The 21,140-nt window shown below is 41.2% G+C and overlaps 3 protein-coding genes across 4 annotated transcripts; 1 reads left to right on the forward strand and 2 right to left on the reverse strand.

Moving 5' to 3' along the window:
• Positions 1-1,114: 1,114 nt before the first annotated feature.
• RB195_018000 (uncharacterized protein) lies at positions 1,115-9,179 on the forward strand (the record flags this gene model as incomplete). 2 transcript variants are annotated; one of them, XM_064185229.1, is made up of 20 exons in its annotated part: positions 1,115-1,192; positions 1,301-1,390; positions 1,451-1,578; positions 2,573-2,650; positions 2,710-2,809; positions 2,864-2,995; positions 3,083-3,247; positions 3,365-3,540; positions 3,849-3,976; positions 5,092-5,201; positions 5,319-5,423; positions 5,480-5,531; positions 5,592-5,701; positions 6,050-6,193; positions 6,250-6,370; positions 6,486-6,571; positions 6,969-7,088; positions 7,207-7,322; positions 9,007-9,055; positions 9,126-9,179. In XM_064185229.1, the coding sequence occupies 20 exons, from the start codon at positions 1,115-1,117 to the stop codon at positions 9,177-9,179; spliced, it is 2,142 nt and encodes a 713-aa protein (XP_064041109.1). The 2 variants fall into 2 exon arrangements, with proteins under 2 accessions (XP_064041109.1, XP_064041110.1); XM_064185228.1 differs by lacking the exons at positions 9,007-9,055; positions 9,126-9,179 and having other exon boundaries at positions 7,207-7,416.
• RB195_018001 (uncharacterized protein) lies at positions 9,128-10,357 on the reverse strand (the record flags this gene model as incomplete). Its single annotated transcript, XM_064185230.1, has 3 exons — positions 9,128-9,242; positions 10,003-10,104; positions 10,302-10,357. The coding sequence occupies 3 exons, from the start codon at positions 10,355-10,357 to the stop codon at positions 9,128-9,130; spliced, it is 273 nt and encodes a 90-aa protein (XP_064041111.1).
• Positions 10,358-10,648: 291 nt separating this feature from the next.
• RB195_018002 (uncharacterized protein) lies at positions 10,649-20,580 on the reverse strand (the record flags this gene model as incomplete). Its single annotated transcript, XM_064185231.1, has 19 exons — positions 10,649-10,816; positions 10,950-11,081; positions 11,236-11,369; positions 12,526-12,661; positions 12,723-12,900; positions 12,987-13,087; positions 14,867-15,025; positions 16,756-16,904; positions 17,284-17,401; positions 17,467-17,616; positions 17,726-17,849; positions 17,958-18,067; positions 18,140-18,306; positions 18,965-19,061; positions 19,133-19,229; positions 19,296-19,435; positions 19,914-20,034; positions 20,089-20,214; positions 20,399-20,580. The coding sequence occupies 19 exons, from the start codon at positions 20,578-20,580 to the stop codon at positions 10,649-10,651; spliced, it is 2,589 nt and encodes an 862-aa protein (XP_064041112.1).
• Between the last annotated feature and the right edge of the window lie 560 nt (positions 20,581-21,140).

Raw genomic sequence — 21,140 nt, forward strand, 5'->3', positions numbered from 1 at the left:
AGTGAGGGGTATCCGGAAATACCTCGGAACGTAGCGAATTGAGCAGAGCACAGTACATCCAATAATCTTTCGTTTTGTCGAGAAATTGGCGTCCAAAGTTAGACATAAAGAGTCAGATGTCTTCAGTTTCCAGTCCATAATTTTATTGAGAAGAAAGCGAACAAAAATGGATAGTATACAGAGTTTGTCTGCAGAGCGCGACTTGGAAGGAGTGAGTGAAACAAGAAAAGAGAAAATAGATAGCAAGTAAGGAACTCAGGAGTCTATTTCCGCACAGTCCACGAAAACAATTAATTCTGCCGTAAAAAACTCGTCTCCCAGAACTTGTTTTGGCTATTTATACCTAATGACCTTAGGTGTACTATTTTTTGATTTTACAAAGTTCGAATATATGCCTTTGTCGTCGGTGTCGTCGTACACCCTCTATTTTTGCTGATTACAGCAGCATTGACTGCTCACTTCCTCTGATATAGATCTTACGAGAATTAGCAAGATAATTGCCCGATATACTCCAAAAACTTGAAGGTGAACTACTAACCTGGTCTCCATTTGAACCACTTTATTTGGTAGGCTGAAGGGAGCCAAATATGGATGGGCAGCTTATAATATTTGATAAAATGAATAGACTTCATTTGCTTCCACAAACTGAATAAAACAAAAATATTGCACTATTCCAAACAAAAAAGAAAAAGAATTAAATTTCTTAGACGGCGGCAAGCTTTGCTGCTCCAAGCAAAGTTCCATGCTCTATTATGAATCAGTCAATATGAGCAAAGAACAGCTCAGTAGTGATTTTACTTCTGGCAATCCGCTAATTCTTTAGAGACTTAGTAGAGCTTCACAGGATGGGTTATGATTGTCTCCGAATTACATTCGTATATTTTTCTGTCGTTACGTGGGATTTTCCTGAAGCTTGGCATATTCCATCACGTTTTCACTTCTGTACTCAAGGCGTTATTTCGGCTTTTTTGTTGTTGTTGTTTTGTTTTCTATTATTACATTGCAATGAACAATTGTTGCTATATCTAACTTGTTGAGCTATGGGCATGTCATTTTACTATTGTTCCGCTTGGTTCTTTTGTTAATGTGTTTCCATCGTAGGAAGAAACGCAACATGACGGCTGAGGGAGCGCCTTCGAGTGAGCTGGACTGTTGTGAACACAGAAATAAGAAAAGCTTATTTAAGGCGAAGGTACGAGCTATAGCTTTTTAGCTTTGGGAGTGCTGCTTCACTAGAACCACGCGTACAGTTTTTTTTTTTTCCAAGAAATACCTCTATTACCTCAGTTTCATAGTTTAGGAAGTGCGGAAAAAATTGAAGACGACAAGAAGATTTTGCGAGGAGTGTGAGCGAACTGCTAAGAATGGAACTGTTCCTCAATCGTCCAATGTTCGCGCCCTTAACATGTATTTTATATGTGCTGACAGGTTTTGACCGAGAAATTTACAGGCTGACCTGTTCATTTGTGTCACATGCGGTTTTCTGACATGTTCTTCGCATGCGAAAAAGCACTGGGAAGCTGCCCGAACTGGAGAAAAACATCCTCTAATTTTCAATATGGCCACCTGCGAAGTCACGTAAGATTTCCTTAACATTGGTTTTTTCTGGATCTTCTATCGTTGGCTTCAAATCTCTGAAATTTCATTGTGGAAGATTATGTCTTCGCTTTCTTGCTTTATGTGTGTTAGAACTTGCATCAGGATAACCTTCATGTCCTCTGTTCACAAAATTTGGATGTAATTACAGTATACTAATCACTGATTTGCAACCGTTTTTGGTTTTTTTTTTACAATGAGAATTTATTCGCAGGCTTCACGTTTCTGCTGTAAATCATTGCTTTTAAATGGTTAATATCGTGTAATGCTCCTAAAGTAAAAACCTCAAACGGCAACTAAAGTGAAATGAGTGTCACGAAATGGAATTTCAAGACGAGCATTGGTAATTTTATAGAAAATAATTTCCCAACAAATCTCTATTATTCTTAGTTAAAGATAGTATACCACGGAACTGGCGATGTTGAAGTTTCGGTGAACAAATGTAGAATTTGGGGTGTAGATAATGACTGTGAACGTGGTCCCCCTCAATTCCCACTAATCGTCCTGAAAAACGACGTTTGTTAATGTGAGGTACATGAGAACGCGTCACCTTTGTGCACATCGACGTGCGGGCGGACGAGAATCAACCATTATTTCTTCTCGGCGGCCTTTTCAAGTAAAAACAATGCATAGGCTGGTGAGGGAAGTCTACCGCGTACAATGGTGTTACGTTCTAACTTATCTCTTAGAAATTTAAAGGGTTTTTAAAAGCGTTTTTCAGGACGATTAGGGAATTAGCGGGGCCCCTCTCATACTTGTAATCTACACCCTGGACCCTATCTTTACCCGCAGAGACCCAAAAATCGTCAGTTTTATAATACGCTGCATTTAAATGACTTTCTCAGGCCTCTTTCTGATTTCTCTTTTCTTTGTTTCAATCAAGCTTATACAATTCATGGCATTGATACTGCTTCAGATAACGAAAAGGTCAAGATCACTATTTTCCAATTTTCATCCTCCTCTTTGAAAATTTCAGGTGCCAAGCATGTAATTTACAACTCAATCCATTAGACGACCCCCAAGATCTCGTCAAACTATTCTGCAATGAGTATAGGTATTTTCATGACGCAATGTGTCGGTCTTCGGTTGAATTTATGAGGAGGTGGATTGCAGATCCTTCTCAAAAGCGAAGGTAGATCCCAAAGCAGTACGCAGACCTTCTGAGCAAAAGTCCTCATGTAATGGAGTTTTGCCGTCTCAGCAAACACCAAATGTTAGTATTTCTACTCACATTTTAGCGGGGGCATCATTTCCATTTGATTTCTAGGAGGAATCTCAGCAAGTGATGACCGCGAAACCATGTGAGGAGCTTTATGATGTGAAAGATGCTCGACCACGACAACTCATGAAGAGGTGTCCCAATGAAGTAATAATGAATGATACGATGATTCCGGCGAAGGTGACTGTTTTCTTCAATGTTATCGAACCTTTTTTGTGCACTGAGAATTTTGACTTCTTCAGGGCCTTGCTATTTTGACTTCTTCAGGGCCTTGCTAATCTTGGAAACACGTGTTTTTTCAACAGCGTTATGCAATGTATGATGCATACGCATCACCTCACTGATTATTTTCTTCGTTTTGGGAAGGTTACTACCTTGAACTTTCGAGAGCCACAGAGTGTCATTGTTAACGAAGAAAAGATAGAGTTAGAAGTAAGTTTTCTAGCTCGTCTTTTCTTTCTCAATAAGAAGATTAGCCGATTTCCAAATCACTCTTTTACTCTTAAAACCAAGCTATGATTCAATTTGTTTCTAACGTTTTTTTTTCAGCCGGCAGTTATTTCCGTTCCAATTGATCCCTCTCCACTCAATTCTGTGCTTCGTGGGTTCATTGCAGAATTTCACTGCGGTGCATCGCCTTCTCCCGGATCAGTTTTCTCACAGATTTCATGCAAAACACCACGCTTCAAAGGTTACCAACAACAAGATGCTCACGAATTACTTAGGTAATATCGCACATAGAACATGCGTGCATTTTTTGAGAAAGAATCTCGCTTGTTGTACAAAAGTTTTGACTTGTTAAACAACTTGGCGCCAAAAGTAAGGTTCAACAACAAATTCTCATTCTTTGACATAATCGGGAATTTACGAAAAGCCAATTGTGGTTTAATGTTTTTTATTGCAATTAAGTCATCGAGCGACGAACTGGTTGGTACTAAATTTTTCGAAGTCTTGAGATGACATTAGTTACCTTCAGCAATTGATATGTCTGAATTATTGCTGTTCGTGATCCATGTCCTAATCAGTACTACAGGTATCTTTTGGATGGCTTGCGAAGTGAGGAACTTGAGCGGTACAAGTCTGGTATTGCTTCATACTTTGGAGTTTCTCCAAAAATGAACAAGAAGAAAGTGGACTCGGAAACGATCAAGCTGGCTAAAGGTAAGTGTCTAGAAGTGTCGAGCCTAATCGTGGTCTGCAAAATGTTACCGCTGAACTTTTTTTCTTTATCTGTTGCATTCACAAGAAAAAAATTATGTGAAAAGTTATGCATAGGGCAATCGTACGGAAATTCTAGCAGAACTAATTTTAAGCTGTGACTGTTGTTCCTTCGTACTATAGTTTTGCGTATTGAAACTTGGAGGCAGCGTATCACGAACTTGGCATAGTTTGGAAACCAGACGGAAAATAGATTGCGAAGTGTACATTATGCTACCCGCAGGGATTACAGCCGTCCATGCAACCTTATGCCAATATGAGCGTAGCCGTGCCCAATTTCGCTTAAAGGCATCACACCACGAATCTGCGGAGGTAGGAGTTTGAGGCGGGTAATGCCTATGCGGGGTCCTAGATTGTGGGGAAGAGGGTGATTCCGTTCATCTCTCCCTGCATCAGTGTAAACGGACGACTCCGAAATGGTGTTTCTTACAATGGTTTCTGTTGCAATGCGCAACCTTTGCGCCCCGCACCCGCCTGCGATTCGAATGGGTTTTCGATGAATCGCAGGCGGAATGGCGCAAGGGTGGCGCGCTGCAACAGAGGACGTCGTAAGAAACAGCGTTCCGGGGTCGTCCGCTTACACTCATGCAGGGATGAACGGAATCACCCTCTTCTCGACAATCTACGACCCCGTGCAGACTTTACCCGCCTGAATCCCGTACCACCCCAGATTCGTGGTGTGATGCCTTTAATCGTCGTAAAAACGGTGCTCGTTTCTTCGAGGTGAGTTGGAACGCGCCATCTGCGCACGCGCCGCATCCATGTCTGAGCGATGAAAAACCAATGAGGTTTCCTTACTGACCTATTCAAGTGAAATTAACGAATAGGCTGTTTAACCGGAGTTTAACTGGAAAAGTGACGTGTCTTGTCTTTTAACATAGGGAAACTGCACATTTCATGAATGTGTTAGTCCTCCGCAAAATGCATTCGTGTTATTGTGATTGTTCTGGATTTATTATTAATGATTAATGGTCGGAAACTTTGTTTGTAAAATATTTGCCAAAATATTGCCACCTTTTGTCATCTGACCCTCTATAATTACTCTTATATGAATACAGGTTATCTGCAAGCGGCAGGACGACCTTTACTTGATATGGTGTTCGGTGGCACTCTTCTTCAGACAATACTTTGTTCGGAATGTGGTCATGTTAGTGAACGACATGAGCAGGTTTGCAAATTTGTCCACATCATAGTCGACATTTTCCATGTTTATCACTGCTGTTAGTTGTAATGTAATGAAAATAAGAATGACAATATTATGATAGTAGAATAATTTATCGTTTAGTTCCTTGATCTGTCTATACCTGTTTCACTGGCCGGTACAGGTCGTTTTCGGTCAGGTCGCAGCGTAACGGGCGCAAGTGATCGACGTCAGCCTCAGAATAAAAAAGTGAGGTGCAGTTAGTGTCAGCAAACCTTCCGAATTTTGAGAGTGTAGTGTTTCAGAGAGGACGTGGAAAGTGTAGAGTCTCGGCTCAGAACAGTGGTATAATCGAAGGTTTGTTCTTTCGTTCTCTCGATTTCTTCAATCTTTTTTTTTTGGATGCATTTGATTTAGACGATGTAGTCAATCGGCATGATATCGCAACACCTTACGAAGAAAATATAGGATACTCGGACGATGAAATGGAGAGATTGGTAGCGGGCGTGAACAGACTGGATTTCACCGTGAGTTCTTACTTCCTAATACCAAAACTATTTTTAGTTTTAGCTCCTATTGAAGCTTCTTGTTGATCAGCTCTCCTTGACTTTCCAAAAACATTGGCTAAGACGGTTTTTCTCGTTTGCTTTCGTTATCCAGCACTAAGGTGATTGCCTCTCTAGCATAACCTTCGAAGACAAATTTTCATAGCTACATGAATTTTGTGACTTTGTGTTCTGTGTTTCATCCCCGCCATCTTTATAAGTTGTTAGTATAAGTACTTTGGCATTGTTGCTACTTTGAGACTTTGGTCAGCATAAGAAGAATTCACTCATTGTAACGTTTTTCATCCATCTCTTCAATTAGTGGTTTAGAAAGTCTTCGTTCGTCCTCCTGAAGAGTACAGAGATGGTGTGTGCAGTATAGGATCGTGCCTTCTTGAATTCACTGCGCCTGAGCAACTCCAGGGAACAAACGCGTATGAATGTGAAAACTGCTGTGCTCCACGTAACAAAAAGGTGCCTCATCTTTCTCTTGAAGAATTGGTACGTGTTGAAAAAACTTCCTTTTCAAGGAAAATGCTATTGGAAGTCAAAAGAAACGTGTTTCTGCGTTGAAACGATATCTGATATATGAACCACCAGCTGTCCTCACTCTGCATTTAAAAAGATTCCAACAGATAGAGGGAATAACAGGTGATGCATGTTCATGTGTATGTAAATGTTCTATTCATTAATAATTATTTTGAATGTTGTGTTTCATTGAACTATTGGTATCTATTAGTACCATCAAAAAATGCTATGCATTTAGGAAGGATGTCAGCGAGGAAGTTGAGCGGACATGTTTATTTCCCTCTGATGTTCGATGTAGCACCATTTTGTTGTCGAAACGTGGAAGTATGTTTGAACTGTTTCTCCCAAACTCTGCCCTTTGTCTCTACTTGGCTAAACAATTTTCGAATAACTAATCAAGGGGTTTTGTATACTTCACTTGTATGCTCTATAATCTGGTGTTTCCACTTTCCTGAGAACTTCCTTCTTTTTTCCTCCGCTTTTGGAGTTCTCATAGACGACATGACTTTCACAAATAGAATCTTTGATTTATCCTTTCAATTCTCAAGAAATTCTTACAAACAAGATAAGTACTGTTTGTGTTCGCTCGAATAAGCCGAAAAGGTGACAGACCTTTTAAAATACTATTCATAAACTTAAAAATGTGCGCTTTCGCTAGGTTTGACATCATATTCTTTGTTACATATGGTCGATTTGAAATAAATTATTCATTATCTTTCAGCGTACAGCCCCCGGAGAAAAACGTCTGCTGTATTCACTCTATGGTGTAGTTGTACACTCAGGCAGCCTTTCGGGTGGTCACTACATCGCATATGTTAAGAGCCGCCATAGACTGAAGCAGGTGAAAATGTTACGATCATAATCATTGTTATTAAATAGTGCGTACCGCTACAACGATGTTCTGCTTCGAATTTTTATTTACTATTTCTTGCGTCCCCTGAGAGTGGATATTATTGTAGGCTCATGCGTTCCTCGAGACTGCAAGGAACACCTGTGCTGACGCATTATCTAATCCAGTCTGTACATCTTTGGAAGATCTTCCGGAAGATCTTCACTTGCTGAACGATGGCCAATGGTACTATTGTAGTGACAGCCAAATAGTGGCAGTTTCAGAAAACCGTGTTCTTTCTGCTGAAGCATACATTCTTTTTTATGAACGGGTGCTGTAATCTAGTCTCTACTTTATTGCAGCTTTAATGTTGTTTTTTTTTTTGCCCTGTTCCGACCTCCAAATAAGGTTCGGGTGTACTTGATGAAAGTCTTCGAGAGTGTGATATAATATGATTCTATTAGAAGAGTTTATAAAGATTTTACAAATAAAAGTTGCATTTTGTCATTTGATGTATTAAGAAGTTTGCCCGCAGAGGTTAGGTGGAAAATTTTGTCTTCTTAAGCTTTGTGAACTTCATCCTCGCGCAAATGTGGTCCACTTCAATATTGTTAATATTGAAATGGGCAGAAGACAAAATTAACCGCCTCTCTACTGGGCCTCTGCGCGACACGCCAGACTCCATACGAGGTGCTCAATGTGGTGACCAAGTGCCTTTGACTTGATTTGCTGATTTTTGCTTGCAACCAACGGTTTCTTAATTCCCATCGAATTTCGCATGCTAGTGTATTTTGTGTGAGTGTGAGCTAGTTTTACTTTTTTTTTACTCAATGTCCTAGCCGGTGAGTAGCATGAGAAAGGTGTGAAACCTCCAAACTTCTACAATTTGAGGTGGATGGGTTTTTCGTCGTGGTCCAGCTTGGAACAGAAAGTTTAAGAAATACATAACAATGATGTAAAACAGATGGAGGTGATTTTTTTTTAAATGTTGCTGTCATGTTAATGAAATGTGCTGTTTTTTTAACGCAGTGAACACAACGTTTTAGTGCTTCGCGTTTGTTTGCTAAAAGCCGTTTCATATTTCACAAGTTTTGTGACGAAACCTTCTGCGCCCATTGTAGATCTGTCGTTGTTGAATACACCCTTTATCTTCTAAGACGGGAAAATGTACTTACTGTTCTCCCGAAAATCCGCAATCTCGATAGAGATCCGCGCTAATAAGGAAGCGACTCTTTCTTCGGCTAAGTCGTCCTAAAGGGCTGTCCCGCGCACTACGGTTTACCTGTTTCGACCCCATCTGAATAACGCATCCTTGCCGCAATCAACCAACAGAAGGAACAGAATTCCGGCCCAAGTGGGCCACCTGCCGAGGCTGATCTGAGCTCCCCATAACAATTTGAACCGTCTGACTTCCTAGCATTATTTCTTTGATCTCGATCAAGGAACAAATGCCAGTGTCCAATGATTTCTCGATTTTCGCCAGCGATCACCGACAACGTCCTACACTAACGGTAAAGAACAGTGGAAACCAAGCACCCCAACAAACGCAGATGTTACCTTGTTCTTGGTTTACTCTCCCTACCTTTCCAGTTCTTTATAAAGCTCTCGCCAGTATTCAACTTTCCCAATAACGACAAAAGTTTCGTACATGGCACTAAGCTCTGTCGAGGATTTCATGTGAATGTAGTCAGCTAGGCCTATCTCCGCCAGAGTTCCAAAAATTCCATGCGCGAATCACGCTATCCACGAGCTGCAGCTCTACACACTGGTGCGCAATACTTGATTACTTGATTGATTCGTTACAAAACGCCTTTAAGGCAGCAGTGTCGTATCGGGCATCGTTTTTCGATAGCCCGTCGCAGCCGAGAAACGATCAATAATCCACGCACTGTTGGTTTGCCACAAGGTGTTCAATGGAACTGTTTCGCAGGAAATCTACAAATGAGTTCCTACTCACGGATATTGACAATGGCAATCTGGTACTGTCGGGAACTAACGTCAACGTCTTCCTTCGCTATCCATCTTTCCGAGATGTAAATCTCTTTGTAGGCTCAGATCACGTTGGTCAACTTTCCTTTTCTCATGCTAGGCTCGCTCAGGTAGGCCATGACTGTTGGCTTGGAAGTGGAACGACGATAACGGAATGCAACGACGTAGTTGCAGTAACTGCAGTAATAGTAGTTGACTCTCTGAAGCAGTAGCCACTCACCCAATGTGAAGTGCTTAGCACTGCACCAACACGTTAGTCGAACTGAAGTATAGTCGGGTCAATACGACATGAAGCACGGACATTTGCGCAAGCTGCTGCGCTCGAAGCGGAGCGGTGGAGCGTAACGGTTGGGATCGCGTAAGGACCTTCACTGCCGCCACTCACCTCTACAGTTCGCCATGGTCCCACCTCGATTCCACTCGACCGCACCGCTTCCCAGCGCGGTCACTTACGTAACGGTCCGTGCTTCATGTCGTTTTGACCCAACTATACCGTTAGCAATTTTGGCTCTGTGCTCCATTTAGAGCAATCCGATCTCGGAACACGGCAATTGATAATCCGTAATGTTTGTTGCCATACTATCCCCTCCTTGCCGACCATATGGCAAAGAGACGGCGCTTGTATGTTATGATGTTGCTTTTGTACTGGCCGGAGTAGGCCGATAATTTATTCTGTGCTCTTTGTTCCATTACTTCTTTTTGATAAACATTACCGCTGAACCACCGTTTTCTTTCTTGGGTATGAAATCCCGAATTATCGTGAGCTATCCAACTCACGCGCACAAAAAGGAACCGAATTCCTACACCAAGATTCAAGCAAATTCGAACTCTCCTCGAATAAGGCCATCTTGCGAGCGAATGAAAATCATACCCTTTGAAAAAGTAAAAAGGCAATAGACATTTGTGCCAGCGCGGATTCTTTGTACGAACAACTCACCAATGAAGAACTGTTCGCCGAGGTATCATAGCTACGGACCCGTCTTCGACATCACAGCTTTCCTTAGCGACGTCGGTGACAACAAATTCTGTCACTTTCCATCTAGCGATACGATAAAATAAATGAAGATGGGCAACGGAGACTATCAATAGTCGCGAAGCAAGCTGTCTTCGGAACAGAGAAGGCGTCATATAATCCTCTGGCGGACGCACGAGATCATAAGGAGTTAAGTCTCAGGCTCTAGATGCTGAGGAACATAGAGAAAAAAAATACTTCTGCAGCCTTTGAACGAAATGGACTTCATTCCATTTTTGGGTGACAAGGTATGAGCAAGCTGTAATGAACAGTAATCCATCAGGAAACTCGGGCGTGGGGTTGAAAATTTGCCACCTGCCTCAATGGTTTGAAACAAAGCATAAAACAGCACATAGAAGCACATGGTACGAAATAATACTATAGCACAGTAAGGACGCAACCCGTAGGAGAACATGAAGGGAGACAGTATAAACTATAGTCAAGCAAGCATATCTAGCGTGAACAAGAAAGATGAGTTTTTTAAAAGCAGCATTCCTAGAGGAAACATGATTCTCTAGTTATTATACAACAACTATTAACTTATAGAAATTCAATGCTCAAAAGCGCTTTATCAGGCGTGGCCGGTCTGCCGTAAGCTTCCATGCTTAACGTCAACTACGGCTAATGGATGTCCTTTTTCTTTCACTACTGTTGCTTTCTTGAAAGGAAGAGCAGCAAACACCACCGGCAGGACAATGAGACCATGACACATGCCAAGAAAGACGACCAGAACGACTACCTAGAATGTACCCGAGTGTTAAACCACCGTTTAAGAGCATTGCAGTTGTTGAGTTGGGCTGAAGTTACGTGGATGTGCACGGCTGTGTGAGACGACCACGCAGCAGAAGATTCTGTGTGCAAAGGAAACCCACCTTCACAAACACTTTCACCATATAGGCATGAACCGCTGTGAGAACGACGATAGAGATCATTGTCGAAGTACCCGATTGAAACATCGGCCAGGCAATAGAAGCCAAAGCATGTCGCAGTCTTTCTCGTTTGTTCTGAAAATGCGGAAATGATGATATCACTGAGCAAAGTCAGACAGTCAGTTTTGTCTTTAAGAAAACAGTACGCAAGAAAAACGAGCATTAGTTAGCGAGAAAATTGCGGATGCCTTTAAAAAGAAAGGAAGGAAACCATGTGTCTGAGACTTACTGGGAAATCGCCCTTGTAGTAATGCCAGGTGATGTGGGCAACAAAATCGACTGAAAAGCCGATGGCCATTAATAAAGTAGTCATTGATATGGGGTCCAAGTCGATGTTCAAATATACAAGGCAACCAAATACACCTGAAACCATTCATAATGAGTATTTTGTGATTCTATGTTGGTATTATGTGAACGATATTCGAGCAGCTTTGGAGTGCTTGATTTACTTTAAAATTAATAAGATGTTTGCGCTCATAAATTTTAATACGTATTAATTTTGTCAAGAAAGAATACTACTATTCGGTCCAACCTAGCGTCGTATAGCACTAGTACGATTCTCCACTGAGGTAATTTTTCCTTAATATAATCCTAGCAATGCGAATTGTTTCATTAGATATCGATGAACACACCTGACTGCGATAGAGCAATGTTTTTCGATATAAATTCTTGTTGCTTGGCGTTCCCACAATTTTTTTTTTCACTTTCGCCCAGGGACGCCTGGGAATACCCGAGTGCACAACGCGAAACCGACACAATCGCTTTAAATGGAATGCTTTGCATCGATTTGATGCGTAATGGATTTGCAAGAGGCCTTCAGCACCGCCGGTCCATAAGAGACAGGTGATAGCGCGATGGTGGCTAGGTGGTTTTTGCGTAGTCATGCGCTGCTTCGAAAATTTCACAGTAATCTCCGTAGGAAACCCTTTTCTTCGGTTATTGATGATTATTCTCCGGCCGATTTTTGCGGGCTGATACAATTGAATATTTGCGGTGTCGTGATGCGTTACTCTTGCTGTGGACGCTAGGAAGACACAATACCTTCTGGAAGGAGCGGAGAGGGTCCGCTTTGTACGCCCATGCGTGTTTATGTTGTCTTATACGGGAAACAAATAGAGGTTAGCATTTGCGCCGCTCAAAGTCGAACACTTTGAAATAACTTTAATTTTAAGGTTGATTCTGAGGGCTATTGGCATCGACAGTCAGTCAAGGATATTGAGACTCGTAATGATCCTATTAGGTTTAGGTGGTTTCTGCTTAATAATGATTTGGTGAGACCCAAAAAAGAAGGCACCAAATCTACAACGATTTTTATTCGAACATTAACTTCGAGTCGAGGAACTAAGCAATCCACAAATTTCTTCCCTAGCTCTGCAGAGAAATCTAGATCCACTTTTCGTGTTCTGTGTCCATCGCTACCTACCTGTTCTCCTTTCGTTGATAAATCTATGAGTTTTTACAATGCAAGCAGTCAGGTCTTGAACTTCTCGGTTAGTGACTTTGAAATCAGGAAACTTACCCAAATTGATGGACAGTACCGAACATGAGGATGTAAGGATTGTGACTGGAGAAGGTGTAAAGAGTGTGAGGACAATGAGCATGCAAACGAGGGCAAAGAACACCGTCTGCTGAGTGACGGGGACAATGGAGAGGAGCTGAAAACAGTTCGTGCTACATTTAATATTTCTAGATTAGTAAAAAAAGATCAATATATACCTGATCCGAATACATGGAGAAGTCCTCATATACTGTGAGATTAAGGTGACTGTATTCGCTTGCAATATTCCTCCACTGTTCTAGCAAGTTTAGTCGTTCGGTCCAAGTGACAGCATCGTGGAACCCAGTTGAGAAAACGAATTTTTGAAGACAAGAAGGTCGTTCAGCCAAACAATCACTGCGAAGGGTTTTTTTTTGTGAATTTCACATAAATCATCATAATTCAATGTTTGTACGCAAATACGAAAGCTCAGAATAACCTACGCATGGTCTCCGAGATTGACAAAATGACTCCATCTCCTGTATTCTTGCAACTTAAAGAATTCGGGGAGATATCGATACTTGAAGTCAATAGAACCATGCTCCTAAATATAGCCAGGAAATGGATATATTTAGATCTTGCAGTTTTGATTAAAGGCATCACCCCACGAATCTGAGGTGGTGCAGATTTCAGGTGGAGTATTCGTATACGGGATGGGAGACTACGGAGAGGGGGGTGATTCTGTCCATTTCTTCCTAATTGCCGTAAAAATTGTCCGGAAGATACGGCTTCATTCGTTTTGGCGCACCATTTTGTACAAGGGGTTCGATTGGAGCGCGCCAGTCTTGTGCGGCGCCGCATCTTCGGGCCGTTTTTTACGGCAGTTAGCAAGAAATGGACGGAATCACCTCCCTCTCCGTAGTCTCCCATCCCGTATACGAATACTCCACCTGAAATCTGCACCACCTCAGATTCGTGGGGTGATGCCTTTAAGTCGTGTTCTATTCATATGCTTGTTCAGCTCTTGCAACTCTATCACGTTTAGACTACGATTTCTAACAACACAGATACACCAAAATAAATAAGCTGTGAAAAAGAGCTCGTTATCAAATTATTAGCTGAATATTAGCTCAATTCTCGTGAAAATTCTGCTTAATTTATTCGCTTACTTGGCTGCAGTTTAAAGTTTGGTAAATTTTACATCTTTTATAACTGGACTTGAAAAGTGTATGAAGACACTACAACAAGACGATTTTTTTTGATTTGAGAATTTGTGTGGAGTTCCCCTATTCAGATAAGTATTTGAGTTCCAGGGCAACGATCGACGATCAGAGACGCTGCCGCTATTGCTCAGGAAGGAAAAATAAGGTATGCAAAATATAGTAGGGTCGAAACGACATGAAGCACGGTGCAACTCCGTACGCGGCTTCTCTCGACGCGGCGCGGTGAAGCGTAGCGGTTAGGAGCGTACTGAAACCCTTGCTAGCACCACCCATCGCTGCAGTTTGTGATGGTCCCACCTCGGTGCCAACTGCTGCTTCCACCGCGCCGTTTCGAACGTGTATGCAAAGCGAGCGTGCACCGTGCTTCAAGTCGCTTTGACCCGAGTATACGTCTTGCGCTTCATTGACAACCGTCTGATCAGAGAGTGAATGGATTTCATGAGATAAAAAAACAACCTACTGCGAGAAGACTTCCGACGCGATAGTTGGATTTTTTCAAAGAATCTTTGTTAGAAAAATGATTCTTTTGCTGTAAGCCATTGCGCAATTCCTGCACATTATAAGAACAGAAGAAAGTATTACATGCCTTCGTTCGAATAATCGAATAATTCGAACAACAACGGAAGTACACAGATGTGAAAGAAGTGGTAAGCTTCTGGCCTTAGCTCTTTTGAAACATTCTCACAAAAATATTCCCAGTGGACATGCCATTCTATTAATCTTTAGTCGCATATTGTTTCGACTTTGAAACAATTTGCAGCAGTACAACAGTAAATAACAACAAGTAGTTAAAAATGTCATCTGGTCTTCTCATTATCAGAAATCTCAAAAAAAAAAACAACAACAAGGACAGTTGTTTTTTTTTGCTCTGTTCAGTAACTCTGTACGTAGTGGAAGTGGATGCCATCAGAAACTGCGCAACAGGTGAAGTGCAAGCCGTTGTTCTCAGCAATTCGGGGTGCTGTCAGGGATTTAGAGTGATACTAAGGAGGAATTGAAAACCCATCACGTGATTTCGGCATTGCTAGCCCCATCAAGTAACTAATTGTTAGCAAGAAGCAATTTACAGTTTCTGCTTGATTTATATTGCATAGATTGAAATAAATATAATCTTGAACGCAACAACACTGCACTGAGCATACGAAAACTCCAGAAATTACCTTTTCTCCAACATAAGGGAGATACGGTAGTAGCCACATGTGTGTACTAGCTGCTCCAACGCTGTTATTGGTAGTCTCAAATCGTCGAAGAATTCTCATTATTTCAGGAACAGTTTCTGGTAGGTGCATATCGCTGGGATTGTTCACGAACACAGCAACCTAAATTAGTACAGAGTACAACATTCTTCTATTCTCGAGGAATGTTCAAGTAGTAGAAAACAGTTTCGCCCGCAGCTCTTCAACCGTTAAAGGCAGCATAGCACAAATCTGAAGTGGCGAGGGGATCCGCGCGAAAAGCTAGGGATGAGGTTGTAGATTAGGGGATCCGAGGTGATTCAGCTCATCTCTCCCTAATCGTCGTTAAAAAACGGCGTAGAAGATGCGGTTTTTTTCGCGACGATTTCAGTTGCAACGCGCCACCCTTGCGCCCAACCAAGTGCGACCGGTCGAAGGTCAGAATTGTCTTGCCACCAGTCTGTTCAAGTGAAAACAATGAAATGCTGCAGAGGGGACCGGAAAGTGTACTTATAAGCAGGCTCTAACATACTTCATAGGAACTAAAGCGGTTCCCACAAAGTTTATCATGAATTCCGTGTAGAGGGGTCCTCCTCAGTGCTTTCTGGTACCACCGCATCAATTCAACGCAGTAGGACCCGTCCCACCCCATTATAACGGTAGTTGGCGCGGTTGATCATAGTTGACCTAATCGGTTGATCCCGTCTCATTGCTTTCTGAAATTTCCACATACACACACAAACACATGTGACAGAATAAGCGCGCTATTATGTAGCATGATGATATTATGTATAGTCTCAACCCTGTGCACCACTCGTCGCCATTCGCCATTCACAAAATAGAAATTGAATGTAGTGGCATATTTCGGAATTTTAAATTTATAAATTTCTTCTAACATCGTTCTTTCGTTTCAGAAATTTAAGCATTCACGAAATGATAATGAACTGAAGTGATGATTTCATGGTCCTCTTCCTAAATTCGTGAGTACTACATTTGGAGAATATTCAAACTTGATTTTACACCTATATATATTCCTTCGATTCCGCAAAAATTGGGAAACAGAATTCCAAGCATGGGTTTTTCTTCCTTTTCTTCTCAATAATTAGCGCAGAAAAATGTGCTAACGTGGAATGGCATGTACCACCCGATAAAGATAAGATCCAATGTCAGATCATATCAACTGTTGGCTACTATTTAAGCAGCCGTTTAAGCAGACACACACACATACACACATACACACACATACACACATACACACATACACACATACACACGGAGAAATTAAATATTAAAAAAAAGTACTGCGACGTCAAAAATGACGTTGTCCATGATTTAAAAAAAACTATTTAATCCAATTCTGTTAGTCTTTATTTTATCCATACAGAGAGAGAACACTGTGATTCTCATACTTTGTTCATTCAGAAACGGGGAAATAATATCATTAACGGTTGTATACAGTTATGCAGAAAATCCGAGGGACTTGTAACAGGATTCCGACATGAAGCTGTCAAAACAAAGCAGATGTGGAACCTTTTTTTTAACGATTCGATGGTCGTAGTTCATGTATGAGAAAATATCACCTTGACCATGACGCGCACGTGAAGTTTGGGCGTTATTTTCACGACGCACAAAACATCCAGTACTTGGTAGAAAAGTCATGTGAAACAATATTCAGTTGGCAGGGACCTATGGGACCTTTTGGCGCTCGTCTCAGAAGTGCTGTAGAAGGAATCAAATCACCAACACAGCAAAAAACATTCAACTTGTAAAATACCTTCGCTTTTCGATATATTACACATTTGCTTCTAGTTCCAGGGCAGGGCTAATTATCATGTAGTTGGAATGGCCAACAACCAAAAAAGATAACAAGGAACCTGTCCGCCTTCCTTAAAGATGATGTTTGTTTGGATTCGAACGAGTTCCAGAAGCGGTGAGTCATCGAGGAATAGTTTTTCTGACGACAATCCCACCTTAATCTGTCGAACACCGTGAATCATCACTGCCCAGTATGCAAGCATTACACCTGAAAGGACAAAAATTAAGTTGAACGGGATTTTTGTGTGCTCGGACTAGTTTCTTGTTGCATATATAAATCCCTGTAGACGTGACAGTAAAGGGGAATTTGTCACCAAAGGGGCTTGCTTAGGGATTAAACAAGTTCTGGAAGCAAGGGACGCTAAGAGCAGCCAAGGCAGAATGTAAGAAAGTGTTCCTTTCAAAAGACTTCCAGTCATGAAGGGATCTCTAAGAGACACTTTGATAACTGAGCTGCTTTTCAATCGAGGCATTTTTTAATTTGCATTTTCTGAAGGATTTTGGGGAAGTCGTGAATCACACAGGAGAACATCCACATATCGAACAGAAAGATCAAATTCTTCAAAAAATAACACAGAAAATCGAACCTCCCACAATGAATTTGCTCCACAGAGACATGCTGAAGTCCACCCAAGCATCGAGAACCACAGCGAGCAACCTTGACGCCGCACGTGCGAACCAATTCGGTTTCGTTTGTTTTTCATTCTGTAAGCATTGATAGCTTACGTACTTTACAGTGTGTAACCAGTGTGAAGTTCATAACTACGCACTTTAGTTGGCGGTGGCACCGTCAAGCAACACACGTATGCGTTTCCTCTTCTAGCCTCTCTTTGCCCTCCAAGAGTTAGCACAGCAGAGAAAAAGAAAATTTGATAGATATAATCGTATATGACGGCAACTGATATGAACACACAAAACGTCTGAAATTGTGAGGAAAACTTGGTAAATTTAAGTTTTTAAACATGACTTTAGCTATGATAAATAGCTTAATTCCACCAACGTCTAGTATCACAAAGTAATGAAACGAACATAAATGGCAGGAGTATTGGTGAATACTCCAATTCCGAATGAGAGCAGATTTGTGAGTGAGGTGATAGAAATGGAGGGACCAGCGTCAGCTAATGTCTCAGCTATTCGTTCTCGAACAGAATGCCTGCAATCAATTTGTGGGATCAAAAGAGAGCAGAACTAAGAATGGAGGAGATGTGGAATGCCAGAAATTTGTACATGAATAAATAGGAGATTTCTCCGAAAATCCTACTTGTCATTGGTAAGATGAAAAGCGTGAATAAAAATGAAGACGTCATCCACTCCTATTGCAAGTATTAAGAAAGGCACCACAGTGACGATTGGCAGAAATTCAAAGCCGAACTAAAGTAGATAGATAAGCTCAGGGAAAGTGTAGCAGCATCCGAATCGAAGCTTCTTCTAAAGCAAGGTTACCCAGAACAAGTTTCCAAAGGAGGCAACCAGGGAAAGAATTGGACAAATGACTCCTAGGAATGCTTCTAGAGGGTTGCTTTTCACTGGATCCCTTCGCAGTGTCGTCGTGATTGTGAATACCATCAGGATTAAAAATGTAACTCCCATGAGTGGCATAGCCAGGATACCTGAATAATGCACAATGCACAACTTATTTCGTTGTCGACCGCTCGGAACGTACGGATTTTTACGTTACTTTTTATTCAAGACTTCGAAGAAAAGGCTTTCCGAGTTATTTAGGAAAGAATAAGAAATTTTGGACTCACAATAAAATACGTTTCGTTTTGAGTTTGATTATTCAAGCATTGAATCACCTCAGGAATGATACAGCTTTCCCAATTGCACAAATTAGAGTCTAGAAAATTTTGGAGCAGAGGCATCCGAAGTTTAGAGGAAAGGTAAAAAAAGGACTGTATAAGCTGAACGAGAGTTTTTTTTTCTGCTTAAGAAATGTTTTGTTCATTTTAGTCCTGAATGTAAAGGAATTAAACAAAATTGCATTATTTGTGTAATAACTCATTGTAAACGACCGTTTCTTTTAAAGCTTGGAATAGCTGGCGCTAAAAAGGTGGCGAGTGAATAGCTGAGCAAACCGCGTTATTGTGCGCGAAGATCCTTTACCCATTAATCACCAAATTTATCGCTTATCACTGCGTTTGATTAGTTTTCCACGACAGAATTTCATAACAGAATTCGTAATTAACTGTTCGAATTCCTGTTCGAATTATGTGATGTTTAAAAATATAACATAGGAACAAAGTAATAACTGCTGCTAGAAGTTCTTGCCTGTTCTTCTCACTTCTTCTGAAACCAGTCCTTCGCTAGTGCAGAAAACGCGAATAAGAGGGTCCTTAATTGTAGACTGCGAGTACTCGAAGACGGCCTGGAAAGCGTTACTTTGTTACGGTAGCAAACAACGGGCAACCAGTTCGTGAGTCCACCCGGATTTCGTACCTTTTCCCATTTACGCATAATAGCTACTGAGCTCTCGTTATTGTAAATCGCATGGAAGTTAATCGCCACTAAACCAGACTCCTCAACAATTTGCGATCTGAAACACTTCCATCATGAGAAAACGCTGGACAACCGTCAACCGGCCACAAATAAGCTGACTCACAGATTGTTTGTTTTTACAAGAAATATATTGTTTGCTAGATAGACGCGATGTCCGAACACATCCATCGACGGATAGGTTAGCTTCACGTGATTGGTGCCTTTTCGTTGTTGATCTCGGAACATTGTTAGAAAAATGTTGACCTAAACATGGAGATGGTACAGATATACACATATAGCGTTTATAATGAAATTTGCAACAGTAATAGTTAAAATGATTGCTGCTCGAGGCTTGCAGAGTTATCTTAATAAAAGAGCTTTCTCTGAGTTTCTACTTATAGTCGATTTCAAAACGATTTGAACTATGGTGCAATTACGTGTGCGGTAGGACCCTCGCTCACCTCTGCACTCGATCGGAGCAAGCAAAGGTCTAAATCGCTTTTACAATTGCAGCATAAATCTGGTCGTTCTAATCTGATTGCAGTAAAGGTGGATAAACTACAACACCGGTGAAACTTCCATTCCAGAGAAGTTTTGGAATTTTCCTCTTGAACACGAAAAAAGATCACTTTCTGAATTCCTAAATTCCGCTACAAAATATAATTAGTCCTACAAATTCAGAAAGTCCCTTTCCCCTTTCGGTAGTATTGCCCGTTCGAACGTTCGAATAATGACATCTTACCGCATCACTTGTTTCACATTGTGTCCCACAGAAATCAGAATATGCATAAGTTCTGTTCTCATGTTCCACCTTCAGCTTGTATTGAAGAAAATCTTCGATTTCGAGTGCTTTCTCTATATATCTGTAAAGAGTTGTTCGTTGTGATCAATAGCTGATCGATCAATAGTTCTCTTACTTCGGTCGAAGTATGTTCCCCTCGTCAGCGGCTTTCAATGCAACAACAACATGGAAAGGGCTGCCGAGCTCTTGGAAGAACTCCCGAGCTACAGCAAACTCATATCTTGATGGAGAGTCTGCGGCACTGAAATGAAAGAAAAATCATTTCCAAAAAAGAAGCGTCCTGTGGCAGGTGTGTGGAAATGTTCAAAATCATGGTGCGGCGTCTGTAGCAAACAACCAAGGCTGCTTTAAGAGAGTAGAACTTCTGTTCGAGAGACTGCAGGTCGCAAAAAGAAAGTGACAACAAGCCGTAATGACGAACTCACCTAAAATGATCTCGAACATTGTTGACTTCCTTGAACCGCAAAACACCTCCGCACATCAGCAACGCCCATAGCACACTACAAATGCGGAATTCAGCAAGATTGTAGCCCTGATTGGTGTGATTGATTGACGGGTGGTTTGATTGTTTTGGCTTAGTTTTCGTCCTTTTGGTGAGAAACGCCATCTTTAGGATATCATTTTGTCACTTAAATGTCTCCTCAACACCATGATAGTGTGGGTCCTCAGAAGCAAATCACTGAGAATTTTATCCATCAGCAGAAACACAAAAGCTGGTTCCTAAGGTTTTCAGAGTCTCTCATCCTTGACGTTCTGCTTCACCGTTCATCAATGTTGCCCATGACAGTCGTTAATTCGTTGACGGCAATATGATCCATGGTTGAGTCGGTCGTATTTAGGCATATGGGGCAATGCGTGATTACGTACGTAATCGTATTCATGCGTCATCATACGTGAGAAAAAAAAGAAAATCCACCAAAAAACATTAAGAAAGAGTAAGCAGAAAACATTGCCATCAGGGACAACACGGATCATTAGGAATCGTTGGTAAAAGATCAAGGATAAGCTTATGGTCTCGTATCCAACGAAAACTAATGAGCAGTTCTAGAAATTTCTATGGTCATTTTTTTCATTGCTTAATGATAATAGTAAAATTGAATCCAAGCGTTGAGACAACAAAGAGTCTTTTGTAACTATTGCTGTACCAAGCTTCCCATGAAATAATAT

The sequence above is a fragment of the Necator americanus genome, chromosome II (genome assembly GCF_031761385.1).
Source record: "Necator americanus strain Aroian chromosome II, whole genome shotgun sequence".
Classification (NCBI taxonomy): Eukaryota; Metazoa; Nematoda; class Chromadorea; order Rhabditida; family Ancylostomatidae; genus Necator; species Necator americanus.